The sequence below is a fragment of the Schistocerca americana genome, chromosome 4, assembly GCF_021461395.2.
Source record: "Schistocerca americana isolate TAMUIC-IGC-003095 chromosome 4, iqSchAmer2.1, whole genome shotgun sequence".
Taxonomy (NCBI): Eukaryota; Metazoa; Arthropoda; class Insecta; order Orthoptera; family Acrididae; genus Schistocerca; species Schistocerca americana.
The window spans coordinates 301,336,081-301,349,330 of record NC_060122.1 but is presented as its reverse complement, the minus strand read 5'-3'; the positions used below and the strand labels follow the sequence as shown (position 1 = coordinate 301,349,330).

At 41.2% G+C, this 13,250-nt stretch overlaps 1 protein-coding gene across 1 annotated transcript in view; it reads right to left on the bottom strand.

Annotated features, from left to right (window-relative positions):
* Positions 1 to 13,250, bottom strand: part of LOC124612283 (protein GDAP2 homolog) — a 678,155-nt gene that overhangs the window by 14,618 nt on the left and 650,287 nt on the right. Inside the window, exon 12 of the mRNA XM_047140390.1 lies at positions 98 to 251. Within this exon, the coding sequence (XP_046996346.1) occupies positions 98 to 251 (154 nt within the window). The remainder of the gene's footprint in view (positions 1 to 97; positions 252 to 13,250) is intronic.

The following is a 13,250-nucleotide window of genomic DNA, read 5'->3' as shown; positions in this document are numbered from 1 at the left end:
ACATTTTTGCCATATGGTGATATGCACAGATATAGGCCACATGTAGTATAACAGATAGAAGAAAATATTACTATGAGACCAATTTCGGATCTCCTACCTTGTCAAGGTTAATTTCCTTAAAGCGAAACCATTTGCCAACAAATACTATAACAGGTCTACCAAAGCGGTCAACGCCACTCTGGTAGAGGCATCCAATGCCTGATACTTCAGACAGGTCCTCTGTTTTGGCCCGTCGGAGCAGTCGCTCGTACCTGAAAGAAAATTACAGCATTTCAATTCTCTTTCTTTCATACAAAATGCTTATTAAACAAAATTTCAAATCTCTGTAAGTATTTCTAAAAGCTAACATTTTCAGGAAACTGGTTATATATGCAGTCGTGCTGAATTAACACAACTGCTGCAATTCACTGGAAGGATGAAGAAGTATAAGAATTTAAAAGGCACTGCAAAGATGAGGCATTGTTAAAAGACAGAGACTAGCAAAGGATGGGGAAAGATCTTGGCCACAAGAATTTTTTTTTTTTTTGGGGGGGGGTGGAGGTGGGCAGGGGCATGGGGGGGGGGGGGGAGAGAGAGAGAGAGAGAGAGAGAGAGAGAGAGAGAGAGAGAGAGAGAGAGAGAGAGAGAGAGAGAGAGAGAGAGAAGGGGGGGCGGAAGGGGGGAGTGTGTGTTTGTAGTTGGACTCGAAGAAAATCTGCAGTGACATATTTGAAGGAACCTTCTTCCTAACACAGTGGTTCAAGGAAAGTGTGGAAAATTGAAGTCAGGACGACAGACAAGGACTTGAACCCTATTGTTCCATCTCTCAGTGATCTAAGAGAGAATGAGCAGTAGTTGTACTGGAACAGAATGGTAGTAATACCTACTAATGAAGATAATTTAATCGAAACATTTTACATGCCAGTGCCATAACTCGTAACTCAACTTTTAAACATCGTCATCTGTCGTTGTGTTTCACAGCTGCATGTTTAACAGTTCATTTCTTTGTTTAGTGTGTTGCTCTTTTCCTGCAATAATGGTTATCTGTGAAGCAGACCACAATGATTCAATAATACTGAAGAGTACTGTGTGCTCTGAAGATCACTGTAATGTGATTCAAACAAAAGCTGGACAGCTCTGGTTTTAACTTTTGAGATATTGTCACATTGAAATACTACAAACCTATTACAGAATAATAATTATTCCTTGGGATATATTTTATTTCACAATTCATTTACAATGTTACTGGCAGTGGCCTGTCATTTAGGAGCAATAATGGAACCAATGGAATAGCATGTTATTTCTGTCCATGCTATTACATTTATCAACATCTGCACTGAGAAATCCAACAAGCCAGAATATAAACCACCTTTGTTGCCCTAAATGCTTGCTGTAAGCATCTTACTGTGGATGGTGGCTGTGTGAGTCATATGTCACACTACTTTTTTTAATTTCTTTTATTTTTATTTTCCAGATTAGATTAGATTAGATTAATACTTGTTCCATAGATCATGAATACGGCACTTCGTAATGATGTGAAATGTGTCAGGTTAATAAAAGATGTCTGTACAAGATACTACATTACACAAAATATTGCATGACACTAATGTTTAAGTTGTTTTTTTTCCCTTAATTTATATCTAAAAATTCAGCCAATGAGTAGAAGGAGTTGTCATCTAGAAATTCTTTTAATTTATTTTTAAATGTTAGTTGGCTATCTGTCAGGCTTTTGATGCTGTTTGGTAGGTGACCAAAGACTTTTGTGGCAGCATAACTTACCCCTTTCTGTGCCAAAGTCGGATTTAACCCTGCATAGTGAAGATCATCCTTTCTCCTGGTGTTATAGCTATGCACACTGCTATTACTTTTTAACTGGGTTGGATTACTAACAACAAATTTCGTAAGTGAATATATATACTTTGAGGTTACTGTGAGGATCCCTAGATCCTTAAATAGATGTCTGCAGGATGACCGTGGGTGGGCTCCAGCAATTATTCTGATTACACGTTTTTGAGCAATGAATACTTTCCTACTCAACGATGAATTACCCCAGAATATGATGCGATAGAAAGCAGTGAATGAAAGTAGGCATAGTAAGCTAATTTGCTGAGATTCTTATCACCAAAATTTGCAATAACCCTAATAGCATACGTAGCTGAACTCAGACGTTTCAGCAGACCATCAATGTGTTGCTTCCAATTTAACCTCTCATCAATGGACACTCCAAAAATTTTGAAAATTCTACCTTAGCTACAGATTCCTGTTCAAAGTCTATATTTATTACTGGAGTTGTGCCATTTACTGTACGGAACTGTATATACTGTGTTTTATCAAAATTTAAAGAGAGTCCGTTTGCTGAGAACCACTTAATAATTTTGTGAAAAACATCGTTTGCAATTACATCACTTAGTTCTTGGTTTTTTGATGTTATTACTATACTTGTATCATCAGCAAAAAGAACTAACTTTGCATCTTCATCAATGTGGAATGGTAAGTCATTAATGTATATCAAGAACAGTAAACGACCGAACCCTGTGGGACCCTGTACTTGATAGCCAGCCCCCCCCCCCCCCCCCCCCCCCCAATTTGAGGAATCAGCTGTTGTTTTAACATTACATGAACCACTTATTTCAACTTTCTGCGTTCTTCCAGTTAAGAATGAATTAAACCATTTGTGCACTGCTCCACTCAAACCATAATGATTTAGATTATCTAAAAGAATTCCATGATTTACACAATCAAAGGCCTTTGAGAGCTCACAAAAAATACCAATGAGTGATGTCCGGTTATCCAGAGCATTTAATATTTGATCAGTGAAAGTGTATATAGCATTTTCTGTTGAAAAGCCTTTCTGAAAACCAAACTGACATTTTGTTAGTACTTTATTTTTACAAATATGGGAGGCTACTCTTGAATACATTACTTTCTCAAAAATTTTTGATAGTGCTGTCAGAAGAGAGATTGGGCGGTAGATATGATTTCCTCTAGATGTTTGTTGAAACTGGTTCAGAGACAATATGAAGTGTTAACCACCACTGCCTTGTGGTTTGATAGGCAGCCTTAGTCTAATGGTTTAGAGCCAACATGGCTCAATTTCTTGATACACATTACATTCCCTTATCCATTGCGATGCAAGATCTGATGCAACTGGTAATATTGACACTAAATGATAACTTACCTGCCAAAAATTCACTGCATTAAATCAAAATGCATTTCTATAAGAGTATGACCTGGTAACAGGAAACTGATAATAGGACATTAAATGATACAAAAATAAGAGATATTTGGGTTCTGCTTCTATATGACTTTTATTGCACTATATTGCAGCTATGTAGTTTTTACTGTCATTTGCAATATGGGTGAAATTAAGCATCTTATTCATTGTCACTGTGGCTTTTCTGATTGCCTGCAATGATTTTCTCTTAGAAATCAGTATTATCTTTCAGGATTTGGTTCTGATTCCTATTTCTCTGCTGAGAGAAGGCAGTTGCCTTAATTCACATAAACATTATGCCATAATAGTTCTTCAACAAATTAAACAGTTCATTTCTTTTACTAGCCTTTCCCAATCTTCCTGTCTTTTGTCCTGTTTCCCTGAGGAAAAAAGCATTGACGATTTGGGTTTGACTAGATCATTAAAAGCATAGCATAAGTCTGAATTGGGCATGGATGAGGAAGAAAATAGGCGTTGTCCCCTTTAAGGAAGCCAACCCAGTATTCATCTTAAGCAATTTCGGGAGGGAATTTACGAAAAATCTAAATCTGGCTGACCACAAATATATATAAACTGCTCTTCTCATGAAGGTTAGTGTGTACATCTCGCTGGTTATCCCTTGGGTTGGCTTTCACGTGCTGATCAGTGCAAGCCGTCATAGCCAAAGTTTTTCTTGTTGCACAACCATCTTTCCGCTTTCATGCTTCTTTGACTTGCTTTGCGGGCTGCTCCACAATCCACATGAGTCTCAGAGTTACTTCAGGACAATAAGGCCTGTATCGCCTTTTAGGCAAAAATAATGTCGTAAAGAAAGGGTGCTCGGAAATTTAAGTTAAAAAAATGTGGAGTGGTATTTCCCACATTTTGTCAGTCTGCGTCGCCAAAGGGTGGGAGAAAACTCGTAATAGCAGAAATTGGCTCTGAAAGCAGAAAACAGTAATAGCCTCCGCGCTGATAATCTTTAGGCAATTTGTGGGCTATAACAAGTAATATTATGACCCAGTTTTAGATAACGTTTCGCCAGCTCAGATAACGCAATGCGGTAGCTTTCGAGGCAGGTAGGTGAGCCAGACCCAATCGAATTCTTGCGTTGGATTAACGACCGTTGGTCTTGTTCACTGGGCAGTCTAGATGTGTTTTGACGCGATTTTTCTCAATTATCGAAGCAAACGCCGATCTGGTTCCTCATTTACACCTCACAAACAAAAACAGTTAACACATAAATGCATACAGGACAAAGTGTACACGGGCTACAGGCAGATGATGCATATGATTGAATAATTGCCATATTTAGCATTGTAATTAAAAGGAAATAATTAGCAAATTTATAGATGGATGATACCCTGGCAAAGGTGGGCCAAGTGCTGAAGACAAAAAAATGGAAGACGTGAATTTTAGATAACGTTCACCATCTTCTCATTGCACATGAAAGCGCTCTATAAATAAAGGAAGCCGTCACAACAGTTCACTTCTGCAGTCTGCCCCGTTAGCAGGAGGTAGTTCAAGGCTGAATTGTGATCAGCATATCCGCCGGCCTTGCCGTTACATCCAGTAAACATTTCGCCCCGTTGTTTCTTCATCCATGCAAATTCCCAGACGTCGTGAACAGGTGCAGAGCGATTCCTCGGCCTCTCACATCTCCCAAACGCACGTTACTTAACTACGAATGATAATACTACTGTCCACTGCACTGAGGGGAAAAAGAGGGCAAATTCTCTTTCGTTTCCCGTAAACTGTAAATGATTTCGACAAGCAAACGCTAAAACACAACCTAGATGTAGATTTCCCGAAACGTAGGACTTTCCTCCTGGTACTCGCCAAACCAAAAACTAGATTGCTGGAAAGATTTCAGCGGAATAGAACCGAAAGTGATGCACTTGGTCTATTTTTTACGTTGGGTTTGAACGAAACTGAAATTACATTACTTGCTAAATGCTCTCTTCTGCCTTATCTATGTTCAGCTTACACTGATTGACAGAAAATTATGACCGCCCACCAAGTATGTTGGTACGTCTTTTGGCATGAAAAAGTCTGCAGTTCGTCACGTCGTAGAGTTAGACAGCTGCTTGATCCTACAGGCCAAGCAACTCTTGTAGACAACGCAGATATGCTTCGGGAGCAACAATGCAATGAATACCATGCTCTGAAACATTTGTGCAATCCCAAGAATTGTCCTCTGCTTCTACAATACCACAGATCGAAATTTATTATACCTTAATCTCGCGTTATGTATCTAACAAACAACCAGGTATATACAGAACGGTCAGAAACAGTCTCAAAAGCTTGTATGGGCGTCGCAGGGTAGCTTGCGCTGAGAAATAATTACTAAAAAAAAAATCAATGTGCTGCGCTGTTTCCGAAACGATTAGCACTGAAGTTAACCAGTCAGACCATTGCGCGAGCAAATACAGGCGGGCCGCCAGATACTATTAGTACCAGTTGTTGTCATTTCGTAGATGATTATGCAGGAGACTGCTCGGCCTTTGGCTCGGATCCGATCCTTACTACTGTTCCATATCCAATTTTTGTCTGTCTCTTGTTCCGTTTTAGGAAACCAAACGAAGTACACGTTTGGCGACACTGTCTCTGGCTGGTCGCCTGAATATGCGTGCGCAACGGTCAGATGGCTAACTTCAATGCTAATTAACTCGGAAACGGTGCAATGTATTGAAGTTTTTTCTCAGTAGTTACTTCAGAACAACTTACCTTGCAACATCCTTCCAAGCTTTCTGACCGCCCAGTACTCTACCATGCACACAATAATATTGTACGTCAGGTGTAGCTTCTTTGCCTAGCAAACTTAACTGTAGGTCTGCAACTTCTTGTGCAACGCTGCTTGTCAATTCAGCAGTTTTCACGCCAGAAATAGGACTCTGGTGCTATTTATACTATCGTTCGGTTATTCGTTCGTTGTATGTTCCAGAGCAGGTAAGTGAGTTTCCACACTCTTGAATGTGGCGTCCTGGCATTCGACATTTTGTTGTCTGCTGGTGGTTGTGAATGTCACTGTTATACTCTCATCACCACCCAAACATCTCATTAAACCTCACTGGTTCCACAGCAGTTGTTCCCAGCCACTGAGGCTCCTATTTGATAGAAGTGTGCTCATTTTTATGACCATGGTGTTCTAGATAATCACCGAATATCTTGGCAGCTGCACTTTATTTCGTTAAACTATGACATTATTTTAGCGCAGAAAGTTCGACAATAAAGCGGCTATCTGAGACAGAGAGAAATTGCTCAAATGTGGTATTTCACTGGAAGAACTGTTATTTGGATTTATAAAAGTTTTGTTTAATCATGTCACATTTCAGAACGGACAGGCAGTTTCGTGTGCAACAATGTGACCCACTGACCATAAACAAGTGGCGTAACATCCATAAAAAAGTGAAACGCCATTCTGATAAAATGGTTCAGAGAAGAAAGTAAGTATAGAAAAGCACTGTTGCAACTAACTCTATTCCGCTCTAGTATATTTTTCTCTGTTATCAAGTAATAACAAAAATGAAGTAAACTTTATGTTGCGTTTATTTGCTTTTAGCATACTAGAAACATCAACAGAAAAGATGTTTTAATTTTTTTACGAGATCATTAAACCAAGTGCGGCACGTGCAAAACGGAAATTATCGATGGGATTTGAGAGATGCACACAAAATAAATTGTTAAGAGATTGTACTTATCCCCCACGGTACACAAAACAGGTCAGAACACTGTTGCGGAAGCAACGGAAAATGCATGCCAAATTTAAAAGAATGTGAAATATCCAAGATTGGCATAGTGTTGCTGAACCTCGAAATTTGGTGACGACGTCAATGAGAGTGCTTTTAATGGTTACCACAGTGAAACTATGTCTCGAAATCTGGCATAAAATCCACAGAGCTTTTGGTCGTGTGTAAAGTACGCCAGTGGCAAAACACAATCAATACCTTCACTGAACGATAGCAGTGGAGATGTTACCGCTGACAGTGCCATTAAAGCGGAGTCACTGAACACGGTTTTCCAAAATTCTTTCACCCTTTAGGCAAAGCAAATGTTCGAGAATTCGATTCAAGAACAGCTGCCAACATGAGTAACAGAAGTAGATATCCTCGGTACAACGAAGCACCTTAAATCATGTAATAAAGGCAAGTCCCCCGGTCAAGATGTATCCAATTAGTTTCTTTCTGTATATGCTGATACAATATTCCCATACTTATAATCATATACAACCGCCCGCTTGACAAAAAATACTTACCTATCGACGGGAAAGTTGCACAGTCACACCAATACTCAACAAAGGGAATAAGGGTAGCACGATGGATTACAGACCCATATCACTAACGTCGATTTTTGGCAGGATTTTAGAACATATACTGCGTTATACTTTCAAAACCACCAAAATATCCCAATAAACCTCACTGGTTCACCAGTGGTCGTTCCCAGCCACAGAGGCTCCTATATAATAAAGGTGTGTTCATTTTTACGACTACGGTGTTCTAGCTCATCATCGAAGCTCTTGGCAGCTGCACCTCGAAGAAAACGAGTCATTGCCAAACAGTCAATACCTATTCAGAAAATATCAGTATTGCGAAACACAACTAGGTCTTTATTCACACGACTGATGTATACTATCGACGGAGAATCACACTGATTCTATTTCTATATTTCCAGAAAGCTTTTTCCGAGGGAGGTTTCGCAGTGGTTAGCACGCTGGACTCGCATTCAGGACGACAGTTCAAACTCGCATCCGGCCGTCCTGACTTGGGTTTACCGTGATTTCCCTCAATCACACCAGGCAAAAGCCGGGATGGTTCCTCTGAAAGGGCACGACCGATTTCCTTCCCCATCCTTCCCTAATCCGATGGGATCAGCCAAGCAACCAGAAACTTTTGACACTATTCCTCACGAGCTACTTCTAATCACATTGCGTGACTATGATGTATCGTCTCAATTGTGCGACTGGGTTCGTGATTTCTTGTCAGAAAGCTCACAGTTCGAGTAACTGACGGGAAATCATCGAGTTAAATAGAAGTGATATACTGCGTACCCCAAAGAAGTGTTAGAGGCGCTCTGCAGGTCCTAATCTATATAAACTATTTAGGAGGTAATTTGTGCAGACCTCTTACATTGTTTGCAGATGATGCTGTCATTTACCGTCTCGTAAAGTCATCAAATGATCAAACAAACTGCAAAATGATTGAGAAAAATATCTGTATGGTGTGAAAAGTGGCAGCTGACTCTAAATAATGACAAATGTTAAGTCATCCACATGCTTACTAAAATGAGTCTGCTAAATTTCGGTTTCACGATAAATCACACAAATCTACAGGCTGTGAATTCAACGAATTACTGAGGAACTGCAATTGCGAATAACTTAAACAGAATGTTGTGGAGAAAGCCAATCAAAAACTGCGATTTATTGACAGAACACTTAGAAGATGCAACAAGTCAACAGAAGAGACCGCCTACACTACGCCTGTATATTGAAGCGCCAATGTGTATAGGCATGCGAATTCAAATACAGAGATATGTAAACAGGTCGGCAACCCCTATACAAGGCAACAAGTGTCTGGCGCAGTTGTTTCATCGGTTACTACTGCTACAATGGCAGGTTATCAAGATTTAAGTGAGGCTGAACGTGGTGTTCCGCACAAGCGATTGGACACAGTATCTCCGAGATAGCGATCAAATGGGGATTTTCCCGTACGACCATTTCACGAATGTACCGTGAATATCAGAAATCCGGTAAAACATCAACACTCCGACATCGCTCGGCCGGAAAAATATCCTATAAGAACGGGACCAACGACAACCGAAGAGAATCGTTCAATGTTGCCGGTTTCAGTGCTGGGCCATCAAGTGTCAGCGTGCGAACCATTCAACGAAAAATCATCGATATGGGCTTTCGGAGCCGAAGGTCCACTCGTGTACCCTTAATGACTGCGCGACACAAAGCTTTACGTCTCGACTGGGCCCGTCAACACCGACATTGGACTGTTGATGACTTGAAACATGTTGCCTCGTCGGACGAGCCTCGTTTCAAATTATATCGAGCAAATGGACTTGTAGAGGTATGGAGACAACCTCATGAATCCATGGACCCTGCATGTGAGCAGGGGACTGTTCAGGCTGGTGGGCGCTCTGTAATGGTGTGGGGTGTGTGCGGTTGGAGTGATATGGGACCCCTGATACGATACGACTCTGACTCGTGACACGTACGTAAGCATCCTGTTCAAGTCAATTGTGCATTCTGACGGACTTCGGCAATTCCAGCAGGACAATGCGACACCCCACACGTCCAGAATTGCTACAGAGTGGCTCCAGGAACACTTTTCTGAGTTTAAACACTTGCGCTGGCCACCAAACTCCCCAGACCCGAACATTATTGAGCACATCTGGGATGCCTTGCAACGTGCTGTTCAAAACAGATCTCCACCCCCCTCGTACTTTTATGGATTTATGGACACCTCTGCAGCATTCAGGGTGCCAATTGCAGGAAATTTCAATCACGAACTTTCTCCTTCTAATGCGAAATATTTTGTTAGCGCGCATATACATAGGGACAAATGATTATCGTAATAAAATACGAGAAATCAGCGGTCCCACAGAAAGATTTAAGAGTTCGTTTTTTCCCGCGCGCTGTTCAAGAATGGAACAGTAGAGAAAGAGCTTAAAGGTTATTCGACGAACCGTCTGCCAGGCACTTAATTGTGAACTGCAAAGTAGTCACGTAGTTGTATCGCGAAATGTTTCGAGCCGAAGTACTTTGACAGGCGACAGTAATAAAAATAAGTAATTTACTGTTTATTTATCATAAACAGTGGTTTGATGACGTTATGTGCTAAAACACATAACGCAATATTTTTCTTTATTTTTGTTTTGTTTATTTATTATGTTCTGTGGGACTGTACTAGCCAAAGGTACTTCATCACGAAACGAGTCAGTACATAGTTTATAGAATCTTGTTTAGAACATTTATGAACAACACAAACAATGAAAACAAAAAAATTACGGTATAGGTGTAAATAATAACTTAAAGAGAAAAGTTCTGAACCACTGCGAGGAATTATCGTACAAAATTGTAGAGTTCCACAAGGGAACAATTAAAATTGAATACTAGTGATCTATCACTCTTTTTTTCCATTTCTGCTGGAAGCCTGTTGAAAATGAAACCTGCTGAATAGTGCATTGCTTACGGAAGTATTATCGAAATGCATATCTTTTTTCAGTCAGCTGTTCACTGAATGAACGTTGAAGTTTCTTCTGGATGAGTCTATAATTAATGTCAACAACGAAACTTGCAACTGGTACCAGCACAAGTGTCAATATTCCTTTTCCGTGGCATCGACATCGTATCTGATGATTAGGAAGTTGTTGTAACAGGCGTATTACGGCTGCGAACTACAACGATACCCAGCTCGATTCATCGGGATTCTAATTAACAGACGTTTGCAATTACCTCATCACGTACTAAAAACAGAGAACAGTTGTGTTTTGCTGCACAGCGGTGTCCCAGGCTGCAGACGTGGTGAAAGTCGGTCGTTGCAAAGCAGGGCGTTACCCAATACATCTGTATTCATATTCAGCCATCTGACGGCGCCTGCGCTACAATAGGAACCTGATTCGAAATAAACCGTTCGTGACAGAGCGAAAGCACCCAGCACAACAGGGAACCAGTACCTCTTGTGTTCATCAAGACGACTGTGTCCTGCCATCGGTTTGTACAACTATGGGCCTTATATGATCAGTCGGGCTGACCTTTTCCCGGACTTAGGGTGTCTCCTGACGCTGTACTTACGTTGGCGCCAGTGCTTGTCTTACGAGGTGTACGTTTAGCAGAGGCAGGCTGGTCTTATGTACCCCAACAATATGGTTCTGGATGGCGTGCCCGCAAGCATGATGATGGCTGGCGAATTTCTAGGGTTCTGAACATCCGCAGTTGTAACTAGCCTAGCCCTCAATGTCATTCTCACAGCGTTGATAGCATTCGACGCAGATCATCATCGTAACCATAATCACGACGACGACGACCACCACCACCACCACCACCACCACCATCACCATAACCACCGCCATCACGTGGGACTTCTTCCAGCTAGCCTGGTAGGATGTTTCCGAACGACTTGGCTATATCTGTTTCTGCTTTCGTAAATATTCCACTTCACCACCGCATCGGCACGGATCCCTTCATCAAAACCAGTTTGGCATTCCACCTCGACCTTCACTGATACGATTCGAAGTTCTTGGTCCTTTGAACTGTCTAAATACCGGGTGATCAAAAAGTCAGTATAAATTTGAAAACTTAATAAACCACGGAATAATATAGATAGAGAGGTAAAAATTGACACACATGCTTGGAATGACATGGGGTTTTATTAGAAGAAAAAAAGAAGGTTCACAAAATGTCCGACAGATGGCGCTGGACAGCAAAACGTCAGTGACTGCGTATGACAATCATGTATAAAAGGAGCTGTAATGAGAGAATCAGATGCGCCAGCAGTCGCAGCATGTTGACGTTACCTGAAAAGGCGCTTTTAGTGAAGCTGTATTATCAGCATGGGGATTGTACTAGTTCAACGTTACGATCCTATCTACATCTACATCTATACTCCGCGAGCCACCTTACGGTGTGTGGCGGAGGGTACTTATTGTACCACTATCTGATCCCCCCTTCCCTGTTCCATTCACGAATTGTGCGTGGGAAGAACGACTGCTTGTAAGTCTCCGTATTTGCTCTAATTTCTCGGATCTTTTCGTTGTGATCATTACGCGAGATATATGTGGGCGGTAGTAATATGTTGCCCATCTCTTCCCGGAATGTGCTCTCTCGTAATTTCGATAATAAACCTCTCCGTATTGCGTAACGCCTTTCTTGAAGTGTCCGCCACTGGAGCTTGTTCAGCATCTCCGTAACGCTCTCGCGCTGACTAAATGTCCCCATGACGAATCGCGCTGCTTTTCGCTGGATCATGTCTATCTCTTCTATTAATCCAACCTGGTAAGGGTCCCATACTGATGAGCAATACTCAAGAATCGGACGAACAAGCGTTTTGTAAGCTACTTCTTTCGTCGATGAGTCACATTTTCTTAGAATTCTTCCTATGAATCTCAACCTGGCGCCTGCTTTTCCCACTATTTGTTTTATGTGATCATTCCACTTCAGATCGCTCCGGATAGTAACTCCTAAGTATTTTACGGTTGTTACCGCTTCCAATGATTTACCACCTATGGCATAATCGTACTGGAATGGATTTCTGCCCCTATGTATGCGCATTATATTACATTTATCTACGTTTAGGGAAAGCTGCCAGCTGTCGCACCATGCATTAATCCTCTGCAGGTCCTCCTGGAGTACGTACGAGTCTTCTGATGTTGCTACTTTCTTGTAGACAACCGTGTCATCTGCAAATAGCCTCACGGAGCTACCGATGTTGTCAACTAAGTCATTTATGTATATTGTAAACAATAAAGGTCCTATTACGCTTCCCTGCGGTACTCCCGAAATTACCTCTACATCTGCAGATTTTGAACCGTTAAGAATGACATGTTGTGTTCTTTCTTCTAGGAAATCCTGAATCCAATCACAAACCTGGTCCGATATTCCGTAAGCTCGTATTTTTTTCACTAAACGTAAGTGCGGAACCGTATCAAATGCCTTCCTGAAGCCCAGGAATACGGCATCAATCTGCTCGCCAGTGTCTACGGCACTGTGAATTTCTTGGGCAAATAGGGCGAGCTGAGTTTCACATGATCTCTGTTTGCGGAATCCATGTTGGTTATGATGAAGGAGATTTGTATTATCTAAGAACGTCATAATACGAGAACACAAAACATGTTCCATTATTCTACAACAGATTGACGTAAGCGAAATAGGCCTATAATTATTCGCATCTGATTTATGACCCTTCTTGAAAATGGGAACGACCTGCGCTTTCTTCCAGTCGCTAGGTACTTTACGTTCTTCCAGCGATCTACGATAAATTGCTGATAGAAAGGGGGCAAGTTCTTTAGCATAATCACTGTAGAATCTTAAGGGTATCTCGTCTGGTCCGGATGCTTTTCCGCTACTAAGTGATAG